General features: G+C 42.5%; 1 protein-coding gene across 1 annotated transcript in view; it reads right to left on the bottom strand.

The window, feature by feature from the left end:
- Window positions 1-22,942, bottom strand: part of MYO10 (myosin X) — a 262,859-nt gene that overhangs the window by 88,838 nt on the left and 151,079 nt on the right. Inside the window, exons 5-14 of the mRNA XM_053246980.1 lie at window positions 13,913-14,047; window positions 9,218-9,342; window positions 6,723-6,736; window positions 6,528-6,612; window positions 4,080-4,183; window positions 3,492-3,621; window positions 2,642-2,760; window positions 1,410-1,556; window positions 1,029-1,129; window positions 743-809 (exon numbers count right to left, since the gene is read on the bottom strand). Of these exons, the coding sequence (XP_053102955.1) occupies window positions 743-809; window positions 1,029-1,129; window positions 1,410-1,556; window positions 2,642-2,760; window positions 3,492-3,621; window positions 4,080-4,183; window positions 6,528-6,612; window positions 6,723-6,736; window positions 9,218-9,342; window positions 13,913-14,047 (1,027 nt within the window). The remainder of the gene's footprint in view (window positions 1-742; window positions 810-1,028; window positions 1,130-1,409; window positions 1,557-2,641; window positions 2,761-3,491; window positions 3,622-4,079; window positions 4,184-6,527; window positions 6,613-6,722; window positions 6,737-9,217; window positions 9,343-13,912; window positions 14,048-22,942) is intronic.

A 22,942-nucleotide genomic window follows, 5' to 3' on the forward strand; every position in this document is an offset into this window, starting at 1 on the left:
GCTGCATCAGGGAAGACCCTCTCAGCACTAGAGTTCATTACTGAACTCTGAATGAATAAAATAAAGAAAAACACATTTAAAAAGTCAATCTAATTGTTTCAGGAAAAAAGTGGTGGGGGAGGAGAAAACAAACATCTTGAAGTGAGTTAGAGATATCAAGGGGGCGGGGGTAGAATCAGGCTGTGCACATTAAAGGAATAAATTATAGTATCTTGAACTAATGTAAAAGAGCTAAACAAATCCAGGTTGCCAATGCTCTTCTATTATTGTGTATGCAACCATATACTATAATCCAGCTGGAAAGAGGGTGACTCAGCCATGGGAGAGAGATACTTGTTTCTATTTAAAAACACTGTGATTATATATGTCACAATGAAGTATGTCACAATGTTAATGTTTGAAATGAACAGTTATTATTTTAATTAATATTTTATTCATGCAAATAGCTATAGTTCCATTTTATATCTCTTTGCGAAGCCTGTAACATGCAAAATGTTAATAGAAATATAGGTAGTTCTTTCCCTACGCCAATACTATTTATTTCTCAAGCATATAAGGCACCTGAAATGGTTAACAATAAAATTAGCATAAAAGCCATTCATCATATGGCATGTCGCACAATATCAAGTATACTTGATAAATAATAATAATAACAATAATAATAATAATAATAATAACAACAACAACCTTTCAAGTATTTCATATAAATAATAATAATAACAACAATAATAATAATACTTACCTTTTCAATAAGATCCAAGCACTCCCCATTATCTGTCCAGTCAATGTCTTCCCAAAAGAGTCCTTCTCTAACAGAAATCAAGCGACACATTATTTACAATGATAAAATACAAAGAATGTTAGTCTACCTGTTAGGAAAGTCGAAGGGACATCTGCTTCTGTTAAATACTGAACTGAAGCTTAAGTGGTCAGATACTTTAAGGGATCTAAGCATCCAAGGTAGAACCAAATGGAAGGTTCTACTTGTTCAAGCTTGCGGGGTGAGGGAATATACTTCCAGTTCTTACCTGCTATATTCCAACTGCTCTAAGGAAAAAATGTGCTTGTTGAAATACTCCTGAAGTTTTTCATTTGCATAGTTAATATTGAACTGCTCAAAGCGATTAACCTATAACGGACAAGAGATGTTCAAATAATAAAAATAAATCCCTAAGCAACTGACGGTCCTAGTTGTTTTATTTTATTTGTTTATTTAAGTAATTTATGTATTGAAGTGATGTATGTATGTATGTAAGTTATACAGAATAAAGTTGGGTTAGGTTGGGTTAGGCTGGTTTAAAGATCTTGGGTTAGGGCGGTATAAAAATGTGCTAATAAACAAACAAATAAATAAAGCAAAACAATGCCAAAAGATAAAACATCTGCTAGAACAAATGTTTGAAACTTACCTCAAAATTCTCAAATCCAAAGATGTCTAAAATTCCAATGGACTTGAAGTCGTCTTTGCCTCTTATTCTGCTGTTGATTTTTTTAATAAGCCAGGCAAAACACTGGGAATAAAGTGCCATAGCCACCGAATCTCTGCTATCTATTGCCTGGTGAGAGTAGTACAGAGAATATCAATTTTTACTAGGCAACATATATTTGACATAAAGCCTATTCAGCAGTATAACTAAGTACAGGACATAAAGACATAATAAGCATATCATATGCATGTGCACACAAACATGGACACAGAGTTTCACTTAAAACATAGATTCCACTCCATCACACTCTCACCAAATAAAAGTGGTAGGTGGGAGGAAAGTGTGTTATCTATATTTATTTTGTAGACAGGAAAAATATTTTAACATGAACTTGGAAATAGCTTGTTCTGACTCACAAAGATTTAGGAGACAGAAATCTGAAGAGGTCCCATGCAAAGGAGAAAGGTGTGTGTCTCTCCCATGGGAAACTAGTGTTCTAATGATTCAGGGAACTTGCACTTCCTTGTGAGGATATTTGCCTCTCCCCCATTTTGATCACCAACCTATCTCCAGCCCCAAAGAGAGAATAATCTTGGCCTTTAATGTTCTAGCAGTTGTTAGGGATGTGTGAGCCAGCTCACACCCAAACTGGCTTGGCTTGAGGGCCTGCCGTCGAGCCAGACAGGGCCTGGTTCAGCTTGAAGTTGATCCAAACCTGCTGGTCCAGGCCAGGGCCAGTTTGGGTGGTGGGGTTTTTTGAAGGGGGGGGGGGGGAATGGCAGACTTACTGCACAGCGGCCTCCAAAATGGCCACCACCACTGCAGAGAGACCCGCAATGGGCCAAAAACAGCCCAAAAACAATGGGAGGAGGGCTGTGCACAGAACCAGACCGGACCTGGTTCGAGTCCAGTTGCACTCGAACCAAACTGGGTTTTCCACTTTTGGTTGCCATAGGTTCCAGGTTGGTTGGCAGCAGCAGCAGCATTGTCTCATCAGCCAGCTTTACATCCCTAATACAGCCCATCAATATGAAGGACATGGCTTTTGCTGCCTCAGTCACGTTGGATTTCCGGATGTACACCCACCTTCAAAGGATTAGGGGGTGCACTGCAGAGGAAGACAAGCATGATCAAATTACAGAAGCTGGGGTTTTATATATCTCTCCCTCCTTCCCTCCCTCCCTCCCCCGCCACACCGAGTAACTTGATTTTACCTGTTGTATACTGAGAGGTGTTAAAATTTCTTCTCCCCTGAGTATCATTGATCTCTGAGTCAGTGCTTCAGATAGTTGTGTTGAGTCCAGCCCAAGTAACTCTGCGGATCTACCCAGAGCTAGCAACAAATAGAGATGATAAATAAAATGGAAATGGATAGTGGCTCAGGTGTTTCACTTGCTATCACAATAAAATGAAAGGTCCCCTATGAGGCAGAAATTAAAGGGACAGAAAACCATATAAGCAGATTAGAAATCATAAACACCTATTTTTCTTCAACTGAGTGCACCTCTTACCAGATACAACATTCCTTCCCAGAGATCACAACCTGGGGCCAATTCAGAAAATACTTCTCTGGTACATGTGATTAAAGGGGAACGTGCTGAGTGCATGCCCATCATGATAACTTTTGCGGACATCCCAACAGCCTCCAGGTGCATCCCATTATTTGGTTGGGGGAGTTTGTTCATTTGGGTCTTGTGCTCTACACACATGACCCCAATACTAGTGCAGAACTGCCATTCAGATGAATAGCACCCCCGTCCCTGGCTGTATGATGATCATTAACTGGTCGATTACTGTAGTAAAGGAATCGATCTAATCATCTAATATACACCCCCCCCAATAACGTGATGGGGGGGTCACATTGGGATGTCTATGAAAGGCATCGCAATGGGTTTGTACTCAGCACATCTCCCTTTTAACCACGTGGACCAGAGAAGCATTGTCCAAACTGGGCCCTAAATCTATTTTCAACATCAATCCAGCTCATTTTTTAAAAATTGGATTTGGGGCCTGAAGGGGAGGGGCTGCAACATAATGCAAAAAAGGAACAGCCATCATTCTCACCTGTTTTGAAGGATACTTGTGCTCCACCAGCAGTAATAAACTCGATGTTGCCTAGGTGTAAAATGCCAGCAAGTAGCCTAAGAACATCTCGCACCTCCTCAGTGGTGAACTGCATCACTTCCATCGCAGTCTGAAAAGAAACACAGACTTTGAGCCAGTTAACACAATACTTTTCTCTCTCCATCCAAGCAGTCCTTTCCCAAATACAAATTCATGCAATAATCAGTGTGAAAGGGTGTAACCTGCTGGTTTCTCAGTTCAATGTAGCTCACAGATATATGAGATCAGACAGGTGCATTCCTTAGTAGCAGGCATGGAAAAAGAATGCTACAGCAGTGGTAGCTATGTCACAGTTCCTGCCACTGGCATGAAGGTGGAGGGAAGATTTAAATAGGAACATACTTGATGTAGTACAGGCTAGGAAGATTTTTACCATGTAGTTCTGATGACTGTATAAATTGACCCTCAGTCGATAAAGGATCCTTTATTTGACCACGCTCTTATTAGCAATCGCAGCAACAAAGTGACTACTTTGAACTTGAAGTGTGCATTGCCAACCTATAAAGAAGGGGGGGTTGTCAAACTCACAACAACTTCTTTAAATGATTCCTTATCATTGATTGTCTTGTCTGCTACACATCCAGATTGGTTCAGGTAGTGATAATTTTCTGGTACAGATAGGTAAAATGCATCTGCAAACAAGTAAAAATTATAGTTTAGGGCTATAACAATATTTTATTGAAAAGTAGGATAGAGCCTACTTGAGATAGGACACAGAAGTAAATGTAGCCGCATGACCTTGTCTTAGTATATACCAGCCCAGACTGTGCAAATTTGGTCGCTGCCCTGTGGATGAAAAAGGCCTAAACCTCTTCTTTTTATAAATAAGACAGAGAGGCTGTTCTCACATGCAGGGGAATCTGGGCTAAGGAAGCCCAGCCCAGTTTCCCCTGCATGTGAGAACTTCCAGGAGCCACTTGGCTCCCAACAGCACCGTAGTGGCAAGCTCACCTTCAATATGATGTTAAGGGAGCAAGCACTCCCTTAATCTCATTTCTGAGTCATCTGCTGGGAGACTGCGGGACTGCCAGCCAACATCGGGGGGATCCCCATAATGCACGGCGCACTTGCATGGTGCATTATGGTGGGGGGGCGACGACACATGCCCTGGCTCCCGACTCCCGAAGGGGCAGTTGCACGTCTAGGCGCATGATCTCCATGCCCAGGCCAGCAGCCCTGATCGTCTGCAGGGAGGTAAGCATTTCAAGGCTTCCTCCCCACTCACCCTGTAGTCCTTTCTCACCAATGGTGAGAAAGGGCTCTTTGCATTGTAAACTGCATTGCTATTCAGTGGGGCTATTCCCACGATCGGGAAAAATCAGGCTAGGAAAGCCTAGCCCAATTTTTCCCGATAGTCAGAACCACCGGGCTTGGCTGCAAGCCTGGTGGTTCTGGAGCAGGTAACCCGCTCAAGAACCCCTGCCCCCAAACTTTTTTAAAATCGTGAGTAACCGTGGTGCGGCTTCGTGCCGCGCCTACTCACAAGTAGACCCCTGGAGGGGAGGCGAAAGGCTGCATCCCAGCTCCGGGGGTCTCCCCAGTATGCCCTGCACACTCGCGCAGGGCATATTGGGGCTTCTGGGGGCCGCACAGCCTCCGAGCTCCCCAGCCCCAGCCGGCTCCGTCTTGGAGCTGGTAATCGTGTGGGCAGCCGATATGGATGTCCAGGGCTCCCTCCCCGCTCTTGAGCGGGGAGAGTGGGCTTAGCCCGCTCTTCCCACTCACCACCCCAAACTGGGTCTCACGGATCATGAGACCCGGTCCAGTGTGTATTAAGAAAGCTGTTCAGGGTCAAGGTTCATGGCTTCTGTTCAGCAGTTTCACTTTTGAGGGTGATGAAATGTACTGGTTGATTTTGGAAGGAAATTGAGGTTTGATTTTATTGGTCATGGTTTGAAAAATGGAAGGAAATTGAGTTATGCTGACTGGAGATTTTGAAAAATATAGGAGAGAAGTTTGTGTATATATAGGATACTGTTTTCAGCAGAGAAAAAGAGTATAAGTTGAAGTTACATGTTGGAGAACTGGAAGAGTTCAAATTCAGAGGAAGAAATAGAAACGTTTTGGGGTTTGGAGTGTAAGCTGAGAGTCCAGAAGACAGCTAGAAGAGGAGTTCAAGAAGAAGTACAGAACTGAAGAATTGCGGGCACAGTCTGAGAGAGGATCAGAACTGAGGCTAAAAAGAGCTGTGAAATCACTGGCAGAGCATGGAAACTCTCTGGAGAGCTAAAAACACAAGCAGTCTTTTCTGAAACTCAGAACTGTGAAGAACAGGACCTGAGGATGAAAAGGGGAAAAGCTGGAGTTGCTGAAAGAGCTGAAGTGATAGAAAAGGACTCTTAAGTCAGGGCACAGTGAGAGTCAGGTTGGTCGGATGCATTTTGACCACCTTGTGTTTATTCTTTATGATCTTTTGGTTACTGTTTTTAAAGAAACTATTAATGTAAAGTGAACTAATTTCAAAGTAAAATTACTTGTTTGTCTTTAAAGAAAAATTGTAACTTCTGTTTTCTCCACCACATGTCTACCAATTTTTTGATACAGCAGAGGTTTGGGAGGCTGTTGTAGTAATCTCAGTCAGAGTAAGCCTAAAAGTCTACTTGGTGGCACTGGCTAAACTTAAAGGCCACGGGGCTGCTTGAGACCAGTCCATGACAAGTGTTAGCAGCATGCGGCGATCTGTGACACACAATATAACTTTAGGAATCCAGAAGACCGTGGAATATGGAAATAAATAAATTTGGTATGTTGAGGCCAAAAGTAACGTAAGTATTACCTGAATGCCTGATTTTTTGTTAGGCAGCTGCTATGGGGTTTGTTCAGTGGTTTTTGTGGGTGATTTGCACTGTTTGGTTATTTGCTTAGACACTCTTAAAATGTAAAAAAGACCACACACCTTTTGCAAGAGTAATACTTGCAAAAGTTCTTGCTAAGAGCCACCATAACAGATTATTAAAACACAAGGATAGCTCTCACCTTTATTTTCTCCCTCGATCCCTGCCAGCAGGGCATAGAATATGTGATAATTTCTCTCTCCTGGATTTTGCCTTACTACTCGATTCTACGAGAGAAAACATATTTTGAGATCTTTTCAATGTATAGGTGAAATAGTCAGCAAGATGGTTTACATTATTTTTAAACTGGAAGGGGGGAAACAATAGATTGGCTTACCTTCTCTAATAAATCTTTAGCAGGTAACAGATAGATAGGTCAAGGAACATGGTTCAGTTGAGCATGGCAAGGAAAGCCAAGCACAGATACATTTGCTTTAGGAACATTTGAGTTCTGTTCTTCTCCAGTAAGGCAGACATGGGCAGACTTCAGTAGTAGGACCTACTTTGTTTTTACAAGAACCCAGAGGTCCACCAACCAGAGCGAGATACAACTTGGTGGGGCTTAGGAGGAAAAGTAAGGTGCAAAATAATGGCTGGGGGGGAAAGGTAGCCAATTCCCCAATGCTCTCAGGAGCCATGCATATACAAGTACAAATCTATATCGGAATTATTACAGAGCAGGGATTATATCAGCCTGATGGAAAAATACTTTGGGCTGGTTCTAACGATCAATGCAATGTCAGTTTGACAGGAATCAAAAATCCCAGGCACACGCACGTTCCAATAAAGCGTATTGGGTGAACCCTGGAATTTTCACTTACTTCTGGTTAGTAATAGGGATGTTCACGGAACCGGGTGGGGGTGGCTCGAGGGGGTGGGGGTCTTGCTTTAAGGGCAGGGGAGGGTGCATTTACTCTATCCCCCGCTTTTCCCCTGCTGGTGCTTGGTTTTGGTAAAACCCTTTGGGGCGGCAGTGTACCTCCCTGCAGCCCCTTCCTCCCTCTTTGGCCGGAAGTGGTTGGAAGTATTGGATATGCAAACAGTCATGATGTGCATGAGCGCATGTGCGACAATATTATTATTGTTATTGTTATTAATTCAATTTCTATACCATCCTTCCAAAAATGGATCAGGGTGGTTTACACAGAGGAATAATAAATAAATACGATGGATCCCTGTCCCCAAAGGGCTCACAATCTAAAAGGAAACATAAAATAGACACCAACAACAGTCACTGGAGGTACTGTGCTGGGGATGGATAGAACCAGTTACTCTCACCCTGTGAAATAAAGAGAATCACCACATTTAAAAGGTGCCTCTTTGCCAAGTTAGCAGGGGAGCATGCACGCCCAATAATTTAAAAAATACTGGGTTAATACAACATGCTCCACAGTGATCTCAGATTCCCATCAAACTGACATTACATTGATCGTGAGAATATCTCATACACTATAGTCTTGTTCAGACTTTTTTAAAAAAAGATGGTGTACACTAGTACAGCATGCAGAGTACGTCCAGAAATCCTACCTCTGGCACATCATACACTACCCTACATATTCTTCATGGTAACAATGTTCATTTGAAGAGGCGATTATTTCATCTGAACCATAATCGTGATGATCGGCAATTCTGTGATTGGTAGACTGGTGCACCTCAGCCTGCAGATCACAGAAACACTGTTCATAATGCTTATAGGGTTTGCCTCTTCAGATGACTGCTGTAACTTTGAAGCGTGTGCAGGGATGGGATGAGGCTACCTGGAAAATCAGCATCAGGGGTAGGGCTTGTGGACATGCTCTAGACACTGTATTCATGTACAGAGTAATCTTTTAAAAAAAACCAAACACAACCAGCCTGAACAGGGCTCATATTTCTTACTTAGTGCAATAATGGCCAATCTTTTTAGCAAGTGTGCTGCATTTTCAGTCCAAAGTATGAGACGCCACTCTAATGTGCAGTACAGAACTTAATCAGCCCCCATAGTTTAGTGCTATTTTTGCTTCTAGACTACCAAACCAGAGGTCAAGCAGGAGTGTAGGTCTTAATCTATGCATAAGGGGCCTCTTTGCATATTCCGTGGTCCCTCGAAGTTCCAGGATGCCCAGAGTGAGCATGCACGGCTTCCTGGAGAGACCCCTGAGCTGGGGAGGCTGCTTGCACCCTCTCGGTCAAGAGTCTACTTATGTGTCATCACACATCGCTGCGACACACAAGCAAAAAAATGAGGTTAACCAAGTGCTCGCTCCGTTAACCTCATTTAAGGGGAGGGGGAATTAGGCAGGCTAGCCGATTTGGGAGCACCAGGCTCGCCTGTGAGTCTGGTGGTTCCCACGATCCCTGAAAAGCAGATTAAACTCCTTTAGCCAGCTTTCCAGGGATCGTGGGAATAGCCTCACTGTCTACAGTTAAATGACAGATCCCCTAGATTTATAATGGTGAGTTTAGAGTTTATACGTCATTATTGTTGTTGCCTAATCAAAAGGCAACTATCTGACCATAAGTTCTATATTCCCTGTTTTAACAAAAAGCAGAATTAGTCCCAAGGAATAATATCAACCAGGGTGATGCAGCAACAGCTAGATTTTAAAAATCAATTTTGAAATGGTATTATTCATTCATCACAGCATCCCTAGATAATACATGATAAAAAGATAGAATAGGTTTGGTACAGAACGTAAGAGATTGGCTTTAGAAACTTTGACTTTCTAACCTAAAATCTTTGGATAGAACATTTATGAACACCGTAGGTAAAATCTCCTTCATCCTCCATTAGAAAAAGGTACACAATTATCATACTGCAATACTGAGGCAATCACAGAAAATGTAGGATACAATCTACAATTTTTCCTCCCTGAATGTTTCCTTTCCGACAGAAGTTCAGCTGAATGAATTTCCCAAAGCGGCTTGAGTTGTTGTTGTAAACAGTCTTTGCGTTGCCAAAAGCTTCCATAATTGGGCTGTGGGAAAATTTAAAAAGGGTGGCAATAAGTATTAAGTGGTGAGTACCAGAGCAATGGTAGCAAGTACTGTTCATTAGAAGGATCTTGTGTAAAGCACCCTAACTGTGCTCCCAAACCTTTAACTGCTGGCTTCTTACAGGTTCATACTGCAGGAAGAACTTTCAGAATTTAATACTTATGTTTATGAATTTAATGTTTATTTGACCAGAAAATAGGCTTTCCAGATTCTTCATTGGAAACTGGCGAAGATTCACTGAAATAGGTTCACTGAAATAGGCTTCAGTGAAATAGGCTTTCCAGATTTCACTGTTTATCTATGTGTTATGTTTGTGCCATTTCTTAGCAGTCTCCTTCAATTAGTATATTCCAGGTGCTTCAGAATAAGAGGAGAGACAATAGTAATTAACTCCAGAGCTTCAGGGAGTTTTTAAAGTTATGAATAAAACAAACTGGAACAATAATACTAACAGATCTACTTATACTAACTTACACAATACCAAACTAATATGTAAGTAACCTATGTGATTTCCTAGCAAAACTGAATAATGATAAGACCTTTGAAGGCTTATATTAAAATTACATTGAACAATAATTTCAGGTGGGCCCCTGCTAATTGAGCAAAGAGGCAAGTAGCAGGGGAAGAGCAACTATCTCTATTTGGTCCTGCACAGTAGCTATAGCTGATGTGCCTGTGTGTTTTAAGATTATGAGCTCTTTTGAGACAGGAGACCCTTTTCTTGTACCGTTTGTTACATAAACTGCTTTGAGAACTTCTTTTTGGTGAAAAGCTATATATATATATATATATATATATATATATATATATATATATATATATAAACATAGCTGACATCTAGACCAACAAAATGCTGGTACAGTGAGAAGGTACAGCACACACTATTGGGGAGGGGTGCTTTTTGTCATTCTCCTCTTTCCTGTGTAGCTGACTGCAACTCTCAAAAACATGTCCTTGAGGGCTGTGCAAGCCTCAGAGACATATGTTCAAGAGACACAGGCTCACATATCGCACAGCGAGCCGCCTGCTTCTGCTGCACTTTAAACTGAGCTGGCATGGCTTGCGAAGGCAGGGAGGCTCTATGCCTGCTAAGGAGTGTACAGCAGCAGGAGTGCGACGATGCACTCCTTAGTAGGCACGGAGCCTCTCTGCCTTCACAAGCTATGTCAGCGGGTGTTAAAGTGCTGCTGAAGCAGCGAGCATGCCCATCACTTAGACAGGCAGCCCACTGTGCAGTATGTGAGCCACAGGCAGCTACAGAAGGAAGTGGAGATCAACAAAAACTGCTTCTCCTCTGTAACACATGTGCAGTGTCACTCCACATGCACTTTGTTAGTCTGGATGTTGGCCAGGCTGACAGATCAGAGTCTGTGTTCAAGGCACTACATGTCCAAATTTCTTCTCATAACTTCAAAGATGCACAACCATTAATCTAGTCTCTCACACATACACCATTAAAGAAATATTTGGCTAAATACTTTGAATTTATGTTGATGATAGGTTTTTACAGGCACCATTCTAAAGCACACACCCCGCCCCTGTCCCCTGCAAAATGACCTCTTACTGGGTCTGATTCAGTAAAACAAAGAGCGGGGAAGTTCCCTCTCTCCATAGTTTACTTAAACTCTAAAATCTGAATGCATCCTTTTTGTGCATGTCCCTTCTGACCTCTGACATTCACATCTCCTTGCTCCTCCACTTCATTATTAAAGAGCTACAATTAGTGTGAACCAGTAATTATGGAATTGTCCAAGCATGCTGCAGAGAGTCAGATACATTAGTATAACCCTTGTCACACCCTAAACCTCTCTCTTCTGCCACATTCATATATCTTTGAAGCTTGCAATTACAATGCAAGCTTCTTCAGAGAAAGACAACTTATTTTGCCTGTGATGCACCTGGTGACATAAATAAAGGAAGTACAAATTATATAAACAGTAGGCTAGTGTCTGCAAAAGAAGAGCACAGGTCTCTCTTGTGATTCTTTTGCAGTGCTTTTTTTCAAGCCAGGTCTGTAGAATGATAGCACTAGGGATTCATATCCACAAATAGCTCTTTCACACACTATGCAGCAGCACACCCAGGTTTACCACCAAAGTAACTCGACAGGGAGCCCTATCCAACCCTGATTCGTTGATGAGTGTAGATGTCATAGACACATGTGAATCATTTTGTCATATTTACCCGTAACAGTCTTTAGATAAGTCTTGTCCCTAACCACTTGCTGAGTTCTCGCTGGTGACATAAAATTGTGAGGGTGAGGGTGGAGTGAGTGGTGTTCAGTTACGTTTATTTTTAAAACCCCTTTTGCCACAGTGGCAGCTTCTAACAGCAGTTGAAAACACTGAGAAGAACAATCCTACATCCAGCTGCTGCTGCTGCCTGCCATTTTAAAATCTACCTCATAGACTAAGGAAATATTAATTTCTTGCCTCATTATAGACTTTTAAAAAACAATGAGCATCCAGCTGAAAGACTGTTCTCCATGTTCCCACGCCCTGTTTAAAGTTGCTGTTATGGCAAAAAAGAAAAAAGAAAGGGGGGGGTGTTAAAAGAAAAGACCAGATCTCCATCCCATACCCATAGCAGGGGAGTTCAGGGGTGGGGGGGAGTTGTTGCTTTGTGGACCTTACTAATGAGGCCCCATACTTAACATCTCAGATGTATACTTATACTTTTTAATGTGTGGAATGATCCTGCATTATTTGGACCTCTTTAGACATTATTTTAATGGTACTTTGTATAGTTACATGATGCTGCTTTGTGTCTCTTCTTTAAGGGGGCGAGGGAATGAAAGACCAATTAATCAGTTCTAACCTTTCAAAACAACCCTGACACAGATATTAAGACATGCCTAATAATGTTTATTTAAAGGATGACAGCATATTGAGCATCCCTAAAATAAGGGCTCAGAAGCATTGGAAAAGACTTTCAATGTGTTAACATCAGTAACATTGAGAGAATGGTATTTCACAAGCCAATTTTCACACTTAGCCTCTCTTAATCCCTTTTCAGTCTGTTATCACACAAGAAGCCACCTGAAGAATCCATTTATGATGACACACCACTCTTTGCACCTTGATTTCAACAATTTCAAAATTGTTTCAAAAATTTCAAAAGATTTCAAAAACTGCAACAGAACCTGTACAACTTGTATCCCACTAAGCGAAACAGCCCACCAGCTACGTATGGCAAACCACCAGGAGATCAACCTGCTACTCATCAAGGATTGCAAAAACAGAAGGGATAACAAATCATCTGGCAAGTCACATAAACAGATGGAAGGCTGCATATAGTTTGGTAGGTCACAAATTGTACAGGTCTAGTTTATGGAGTACACAGAATTTTGTTGTCCTAGTGCACTGCTCCAAATTATTTAAATAAAAACCAAAATCACTGGCACTGATATTTGGTCAATAGTGTTTTAGGTTCCAATTAATTTGCACCAGTTCTGGTACAGAAGACATTTCCTGATGTATGAATAAGTTAGTTTTTCACAGACTTGGCTATTACTCAGTTTTTAAAATAGTGAATGCAACCCTTGGTTCAGGGGGAGAAAGTATGGATTTTCATGATGTAATAGATAGGGATGTGCTGAAACGTGATTCGGCTGTCTGAATTGCGGGCACCTCCCTTTAAAATTGAGGGCTGACACAGACCCTTTGCTCCTCCTCCATCCGCCACCATCCCGACACTCACACCAGCTATGCCCACATGCCGGAAGGGCGTCTCTCAGCTGCCCCTGCACAGTGCCAGCATGCACATGGGCAGGGGCGTAGCTAGGGAAGAGGGGGCCCGTGTTCATCTCTTTCTCTGGCGGCCCCCCAGAGTGAGGGGGATAATGAAGAAAATAGGGAGGGGTGGACTGGAGGGCCCTCGGGAGCTGGGGGCCGTGTTCTTTGAACCCTTTCACTCAATTATAGCTACGCCCCTTTTCCTGGGAGTAAGCCCCGCTAAACTCAACAGGGCTTTCCTCTGAATAGACATGTATGGGATTACACTGTATGTAACAATACAACAGTTGATGAAAGTAGATTTATTTCCTTTGCCAGAAATCATTGGTAGAATGTACATAATTCTTCACAATAAGATACTATATTAGGCCTGTGCACAAGAAAAAACTTCGTATTGAATTTGACGCAATATGATCCCACATAAAAATTGTTGGAATTGGAATTAGCATGTTTTTTTATGTTGTACAGTTGCATCGTGTCACATTTTCAGTTGGAAATTCTGACAAATCCGATTTTCCCCCATAGGGATCAATGGGGAAATTTTTTTAATAACAACTCCAAAATGGCTTTGCATAGAGCTTTAATATTTCACATAGTAGGATTGAAGTAACATACTTAAAACAGAAACAGGGCTTCCTCAGACAAATACAGGTTTTATTTAATAACTCTACCTCTGAATATCCTAGTCTCTGTGCCACCATTACATTTCTAGGTGCCATAGCTCCCTAGTGCCTGGAATTTGTCAAGCTCTGCCTTATTGTCAAACTGTTCTTTTGAAAAGTGCTGTGGGATATGGGTGAGGTTGTCAATATAATACCTGCTCTCCAAAATTGCTTGCTCGACACTAGATGTCTTCTCCTTACAAGAAAGTTCCAGTGAATGTTTGCTCACAGCAGACAAAAACTTGAGAATCAGCTTCGTGCTCTCTGTTTTACCAGCACCACTTTCACCACTGAAAAACAAAAATAAAACATAGCACTTCACCCATTTTGAATATAGAGGTTTAGCGGCTTCAGATCAGGTTGTTACTTTCAGTGGCAGCATCAGTGCCCCTAACATACCCACCACACGTGATGTGGAAAGTAACCCATACCCTACAACACTTCAGCAGTGGAAATAGGGAGGTGCTATATCTCTATCATAACATCTCTATGAGAATACCAAGGACCACTTCATGAGTGAGAATTCCTCTACTATTACACATCAAGCAGCATCCTGATTAGCAGTTTTGTGAATGGAATATGGTAACCACCATCACTATTAAATTGTCCTTGTAACATATGAACCAGGCTTAAATGAAATCTCTCTTCGAACTCACAAAATCTGTTCTATATCATAGAACCATAGAGTTTGAGGACTCTATTAATTTAAAACCTTGCCTTTCGATAGAAGCAATGACATGCTTCCCAATTACATACTTCCCAACATAAGAGATATATCATGGAGACAGAAAAGGCCTCCTGTTTGGAAAGATGCAGCCTCTTGTTCCTTATTTGGTGATGCAAGTTAGAATACAGTGACTTAGTAAGAGAAATATCTGTCTTCGAGAATGGGGATTTCATGGTAGGGCTTAAAAATTTTAACTCTGTCCTAGACAAGTAGCCTAAGTTATCTATGGGATGGGCAAGGGGCTACTGCATTGTATTCTTTCACTCTCATCCCCTACTCACAACCTGTGAGGGAGAGGGAGCAGGAGAACAGGGCAAGAAATACTAGCTGACATACTGAGCAAGGGAACACGGGCAACTTGAGCACTTGCCGCATCCCTGGGCATGTGTATGCACCACTGATGGGACTGCACTGCAGGGCAGCAGCACTCTTCAATATATGCTCTGTGCATGCACTTATGTGGCGCAACACTCATTATTTCCAATGGACATTGTGTTACACAACTGCACGCACAGAGCACTTACTACAGAGTGCTCCTGCCCTACAGTCCAACCTCACTGACGGTAGTTACGTGTGCAGGGGCGAAGACAGTGCTCGAGCCACCAGCGTTCCCCTGCACAGTATGTCAGTCACCATTCCTAACGTGTGGCAATGCAATGTCCAGTAATCCCACCACCCTCCCACTGAGTTGCTACAGCTACCAGGAGAGTCACAAATCCCACAGGAGCACAACAAATCAAATACAGAGACGTGCACTTTGGACCCCATTTCATATTCAACACAGTAAACTAACATACTTCAAAAGCACTTCAGTTCCGTCTTTGGGCTCTGCATCTCACCCAACAGACTCTAGTGGCCAAGGAGTTCACCAAATCCAGCCTTTTAACTTGCTATGTCAGAATAAATCTTTCCATAGAAAGTTTGATGCTTCTCCAAACAGTAGCTTGTTTTATGTTTCTGTTAAGGTTAAGCAAGTCTTTGAGGCTGTCAGAAGACACTTAAAAGGCAAGAGTCCAATATCAGATTAATTTCACACCTCAGGCACAATCACCTCACAAGTCATTCCTGACAATAATCTTGGCTGCTTTGCAATAAAAAACAAAATGACTTTTTTTAATCACACCACCCACACTATAACACGCAGCATGAGGGGTCCACAATATGGTTGCCAGGCTGCATCTATAGTCACTCGTGGCAACCAGAAATTTAATTCCAAAAAACAGCAGGGAATTCCTCTGGTATATTCTACGATAGGAGTAACATGTTTTTAAAAGGAGATGCAGAGAGTGCCTCTTTTGAGATGAGAGTCAGTCCTCATCTTATGCGAGAACGCAACATGTGGAGGGGACAGATTGCTTCCATCTCTCTCTCTTCACTCCACATACACATTCATTCACACAGTGCCGCAACAACTCCCCTGCACAATACTCTGGTCAAGCAGCAGATACAAGAAGACACACTTACTGTGCCTCTCAGGAAGCAAAAAAGCAGGACTTTGCTACCCACTAGACGCAATGATTAATTACCAAGCTCAGCCAAGGCTTGCAGACCCCAACACTGTTTTTATTCAGTAATTCCGGAAGTTCAAAGCATTTTACATATCCTGTTTTAGTGATCCTTGATGTAAGGTAAGCCAGCATTTATACCCACATTACAGGTGGGGAGATGAAGCTGAAATGCAGTGGTGTGCCTAAGGCTAGCTCATACGTTCATAGCCAAAGCAAGATCTGAAGCAGGAAGTTTCTGATTCACAACTCTGCTAACTTGACAAAGAGGCACATTTTAACGTGGTGATTCTCTTTATTTTTTATGATTATTTTTTCTTGTTTACACAGTCAGACAGGTGTTATTGACTGGTTTGTTTTATCCAGACATCGAGTCCTTCCCAAGGACATGGGATGCCAGAATTTTATTGTCAATTGTTATAGATATCGTCACAGAATATAGGCTGTTCCCAGTAAAGCTGCTTTTTGTAATTGGCTGATGGTGATTTCTGTGGCCCCTATAGTGTTGAGGTGCTCTTCAAGGTCTTTTGGAACTGCACCCAGGGCGCCAATTACCACTGGGATTATTTTGGTCTTTTTCTGCCACAGCCTTTCAATTTCAATTTGTAGATCTTTGTATTTGGTGATTTTTTCTATTTCTTTTTCTTCTATTCTGCTGCTATTATTATTATTAGTATTATTAGTATTATTACTACTACTACTACATTTATATCCCGCTCTTCCTCCAAGGAGCCCAGAGCGGTGTACTACATACTTAAGTTTCTCTTTCACAACAACCCTGTGAAGTAGGCTAGGCTGAGAGAGAAGTGACTGGCCCAGAGTCACCCAGCTAGTATTATGGCTGAATGGGGAGAGTAACTGGCCCTATCCACCCACAGCACAGTACCTCCAGTGACTGTTGCTGGTGTCTATCTTATGTTTCTTTTTAGATTGTGAGCCCTTTGGGGACAGGGATCCATCTTATTTATTTATTATTTCTCTGTGTAAACCGCCCTGAGCCATTTTTGGAAGGGTGGTATAGAAATTGAATAATAAAATAAATAAATAAATAAATAAATAATAATAAGAAGAACAACAACAACTTAGTTTCTTAGCCACTAAGAATCACATATTTGAACATATTCACATATTTGAATTTCAAAGCAATATTTCACAGACCACTCTCATTTCTCCAGCTGCAGAAAATATATATCATTTAAAAGTAATAATCTTATAAATCCATTAAAATTATATACTACAATTATTGTAATTATTATAAGTTAGATTACTTAACTGAATCCACACACACACTGCCAAATAAACAAGCAAACTATAAATAATAAAGCAGTCCACTAGAGGGCAATTGCTGCCTTTAAAAGCTCACAAAATATATCCCTTTGCTCCACAGAGTTTTGGTTGCTTGCTGAACAAATTACATGGTACATATTAATGCACATATTTAGTACTCCAACATCTTTTCTCTAAAAAAACAAAAACAAAGCCCACTCTGGGAGGGGAGATTTAGGACAAAAATTATTGTCCATTGATTCCCTGATCTAAAGCAGCCCCCCACCCCGCCCACAGGGTTCAAAACACATGTTTTTAAGAACAAATATGAATTTTAATTCTGTGGTGGGGAGGGAAGCCTGTTGAGGAACTTTGGAGCCAGGAAACAGCGGGCAGGGTGTGGGGGGGGGGGCGTGTGTTCTTATTGCCACTTCCTCCTTGACACTTCTCAACTCTAAATTCCACATACCAGGATTTGCTTTATTAAAAAAATTTGTTGGGGTACTTGCTTTGTGCATTAGCATGTAACATGTCCTCATTTATTCCTAACAGAACTGTAAGCACAACACAGGGAGTGAAACAAGCACCAACTTCAATTCTTTTCTTTGACATGGGTGTTGTTGTTTATAATTTAAAATGATTTCCCATCATTTTTCTTTATTGCTTTCCTTTGTCCTTTTGTCTTGGAAACCTGGAAATGAAAAGGAACATACCAGTTTGATCCCACCAAAACTGTGTAGTCAATATGTAGGTGTAATACTAGTGTTACTGAACACTACTCAGCAACAAACACCACTTTAGCAAGCCTCTTTTAAACGGCTTGCCAATTGTGTGTGTGCGTGTGTGTGTTTTAACACCCCTCACCGGTTGCTCAACATCAGAACTTAACCACAGCCAGAATGAGAAAACAGTACAGAAGAATCAGTGCAGGAAAAACAGTTTACATTTCTAAAGGCCAGCACTCATTTCTTGAAGGCATTCAGGCAATTACACACTTGGAACTTTTTCCAACTGTGCCAAAAACCAGAACAGTTAAACTAAAAGACAATCATGTTAACACCACAGAAACTGAGATATATTTGATTAGAAGTCAGACAGCCAAAAATATGAATCATAATGAATCAGCTTTGCCACTGCAACTGGACACAGATGAGAGAATTTTGATAAAAACACAGTTCCTACTGGATTTGGAATAAAATATGTCCTCAACAACACAGAACAGCAGCTTTCATCAGCTATTGCCAAAAACGTGACTAATGTTGAAAGGATTTCCTGCTGCCTCCATGATGGAAAACGACATGCATCTGACAGTTTGAAGGATCTCATCCCATGCCCATATCTTCTTGGCAGGGTCTCATCCCACTCCTGGCTGTGCCTATTCTCTGTAGAAACATGCTTATATTTAGCTCATTTGGTTTGGCTATAAAAGCATTCTTGGTACCCTTTCTGAGGATGTGTGCCCTGTGTCTCATTTTCAACACACTGGAATTAAAATAATAATAATAGCCACCATGAATATAATAAGAAATGGGCACTAGACCTCCTGATCTCTTTAGAGGTACAACACCAATCCAAGATAGAGAAAAAATTGGCAATATCTGAGAGATTTCCTGGAAGTTCTGTGACTACTGAGTGAGTCAGATTTTGTATTTCAGTACCACTTAATGGCACAGCAGGTAAATGACTTGACTAGCAAGCCAGAGGTTGCCGGGTCGAATACTTGCTGGTATGTTTCCCAGACTATGGAAAGCACCTATATCGGGCAGCAGCAATATAGGAAGATGCTGAAAGGCATCATCTCATATTGCACGGGAGATGGCAATAGTAAACCCCCTCCTGTATTCTAACAAAGACAATCACAGGGCTCTGTGCTCACCAGGAGTCGACACTGACTTGATGGCACACTTTATCTTTATCTATACACATGCCTGTAATGGCTCATGTGCATTTAAGCTGCCTTCCCGCCCCCCACCTCAGCAAAACATCAAGATTCCAGCAGCCATTTTCCTGTATCAAATTGAGAAAAGCAGAAATGTAAACGTGTACCATTTTCAGCTGATGTGGGCACACATTTTTATACACATATATATCAGCACAAAAATAAAATGTTAAGTGTAAAGCAACCCTTGAAGACAGCTTTTTGGTATATCCTGTTTTAAAACGTTAAAACAGGAAACCCTTATGAAAGCTATGAAAAAGTATTGTAAAGAGAAAAATCAACTAAAGCTAGAAAAACCTTCTTTTCCCAGTTCTAAAACGATCAGTAAGACCCGGTTTGTAAAGCTAAGTGGAAAGAGCAGGCTTAGCCTGCTCTCCCTGCAGATGAGCAGGGCAGGAGCCCTGGGCGGCCGCCGGATTGGCCGCCCACACAACTGCCAGCTCCATGATGGAGCCGGCGGGGGCTGGGGAGTTCGGGGGCCATGTGGCCCCCAGAAGCTCCAGTATGCCCTGTGCAAGCACGCAGGGTCTACTGGGGAGACCACCGAGCCGGGAGGCTGTTTTTCAGCCTCCCGCCAGGGGTCTACTTGTGAGTAGCCACGGCTACTCATGATCCCCAAAACTGGGTTTGCGGAACACTAGCTCTGGGGTTACCAGAGCTCAAGAACCCAGTGGTTCTCACGACTGTAGAAAATTGGGCTAGCGGAGGCTAGCCCGATTTTCTACAATCGTGTGAACAGCCTCTTAGTTTGGAATTACATGTGAGACAAGCAGACAAATGAGGTCCTAAAATCTCATGCTAAAGATCTGAAGGAGGGGAAGCAACTGCATCCTGTCTGTGTGACTGGAGAACCAGCATTCTGTTGTGAGGCTGGCATCCTATACAGAGGACTGAACTTTTCCCTTTCCAATGATGGACTGGTTGAGACCATCCTTATCAACAGGAATCTCATCAACTCTGGAATGCAACCACTTCCATCACAGTCAAGGAGAAAGGCTCCAGGCTAGCCTTCTCCTTGATATAATATTTTTCTATGCACTGGGATGGGTTCCCCTCTCTCAGGCAAGAGCGATCAAATATGCAATCTCCTACCTGCAGTCTGAAGTGGTACAGTTCAGGAAAAGCTGGATCACGTGACTCCACTGAACTCATAGATTAGCTCTAATTCCTCCTCGGAAGTACTCTCCAAATAGGAATTTTGCCATGTATAAAGGGGCCCCTAAACAGCAAATCTTTGGGGGCAGGCATCATATTATTTTCTGGGCTTAGAGCATTCCTGGTTATAATATTTTATATATATACACACACACCAGCATTAAACACCACTATAAAACAAAGCTTAAGCAATGTTTAAGCAAAGTTAAGCTTCAGCAAAGTTAAGTTTGCTCCTCTGTAACTTATGATCTGGTAGTGATCTGTTGTATTCATAAAGAATGGGTTCTGTGCCTGAGCAGGGACCTCACAAGTAGATTGACTAGCTCCTTATGACACCCATTCTGCCCTGCACATGCTCTGTGCTTCCATTGAAACTGGCAGCTGGGGGCACCATTTTCTCAGTTTCTTGCAGACCGTCATATTCTGACAATCTTCTAGTGACCATTCGAGGTAAAAAAATTTTTGTTAATGCTACTGTAGCGGGGTTGGTTTGGGAGGGTCTTATGAATACAATGGATCACTAACAGATCATTAGTAACAGGTGAGCAACCTGTTTAGCTGGATCATGATCAATTGCATTGATAAGGAATGGGTGATTAGCCAGCTTCTACCATGGCAGTGGGTACAGTAGCCCCTGAAGCCTATGGCAACACCCATTTCAAAATACTTTGCCCAAAATCTGCCGGCTCAACAGTGCATAGTTCAATAGCATAATGCTTTATGAACGGTTGCTGTGACGACCATGTAGCAGCCGTACAGATGGGGATCCCAGATAGATTCACTTTTGAAGATGCATAAGCCCTAGTTGAATGTGCCCATATGGTACATGGCGGATCTACACCCTGGAGCTTATATGCCTGCAGTATTAACTGCACCAGCCAATGCGCAATCTCTGCCACGATATCGGCTGTCCCTTAGCCTTGCCTTTGTAGGCCACAAATAGCCTTTTCGTTTCCCTAACATTTTTGGTTTCCTCTAGATAGTTGCTGGTGGAGCCGTCTGTTCTTACCTCCGAGGACAGGAAGGTGAGAGTCCAAGGAGGCAGGGACAGGGAGCTGACAGAAACAAGCAGAGGAGAGGCCTCCAGCAGGTGTGGAAGCACCTCCAGCAGCCTTCTGAGACCAGCGGCAGCCTCCGGTCTCGGCTGCAGAACCAATGAGAAAGGAATGGAGCAGGCAGAGGGCTAGAGGGGAGGCGTGCATGGATGACATCAGCAGCACACCTCCCGAAGGGAGGGGGTCAGAGTGGGAGGAGAGAGTGAGAAAGGGGAATTAGCAGCAGCTGTATCAGAGAGGCAATTACAGGGAATAAAGAGGGGCGCTGGCCCTTTAATTGGAGGTGGGAGATGTGTAGCCTGTGAGGAGGCATATAAGGAGCCAGCCGTGGATGAGAAGCTGGCTGGTGGTGGTGAGTGCTGGGGCCCTCTGGAGAGAGGCTAGCACAAGGAGCAAACAGCCTGGGACGGAGGAGACGTGGGGTGACGTCCATCCCCTCCTTGTCCCTGCTCTGTGGCTGGACTCAGCGTGCCCCCTGTAGGCTGGGTAAAGAGGACAGAGATGTATAGCTAGACAATAGTATAGCAAAAAGCCTCTCACATCCAGAGAATTCAGTGCCTTCTCCGACGGCGTTGCTGGATCCTGGGAAAAAAGTAGGTGGAATAATGTCTTGATTTAAATGAAATTCTGTCACTATTTAGGATGGAACTGTGGATACAACCACATGACTACCTTATGAGGATAGGACTAAGTATAAGGAATGTCTATGCGCAATGTCGTCAGTTCACTTACACATGTCGCAGTAGTGATGAGGAACACTGTTTTCAAGATGATCCACTTGAGTGAAGCCTCACTCAGAGATTCAAATGGGCACTCCATGAGTGTTGTTAAAACCAAGGGCAAACTCCATTGTTCCATTGGTTTTCTTAACGGAGAATATAAATTGTTGACACCCTAAAGGAACTTTTTTCAGTCTGAATGGAAGAAAACAGTTGCTCCATCCGATCCCTTATGGTTTGATGATATAGCAGCCAGATGTACCTCGAGAGATACATTTGCTAACCATGTGAGCTTCAAAGTGATCATATATAGCAAAACCTGTCTCAGTGCAGCCTTGCGAGGAAGGAAACCTTGCCTGCGTGCATATTCCTTAAATCTCTTCCACTTGGAACCATCATTTCTTCTGGTTGACTTTTTAAAAAATTGTTAATTAGAATTTTCATTAGAAGCCGCCTCTCCAAGCTTTCATCTGCAGAGCGCTTACACCCGGATAACACACCGCCTCTCCATCCCACACCAGAAGATCTGGTTGTAGTGTAAATCTGCGGAAAAACCCCTTCATGAGTTTGAGAAGCAGTGCAAAACGAGGCTGGCGAGGCCACCACGGCATCACCAGAATCTTGGTCATTTCATCCCGAAAGATCTGTGCTAGTACATGGCTGATCAGTGGCTGAGGTGGAAAAAGGTAAAGGAGGCCTTTTCTCCACATATGCTGGAATGCATCTCCCATCAACCTTCTCCCAACTCCAGCCAGTGAGCAATATTTCAGACACTTTTTGTTGGCAGCAGTCGCAAACAAGTCCATGGCTGGATGTCCC

Source organism: Hemicordylus capensis, chromosome 4, assembly GCF_027244095.1.
Source record: "Hemicordylus capensis ecotype Gifberg chromosome 4, rHemCap1.1.pri, whole genome shotgun sequence".
NCBI lineage: Eukaryota > Metazoa > Chordata > Lepidosauria > Squamata > Cordylidae > Hemicordylus > Hemicordylus capensis.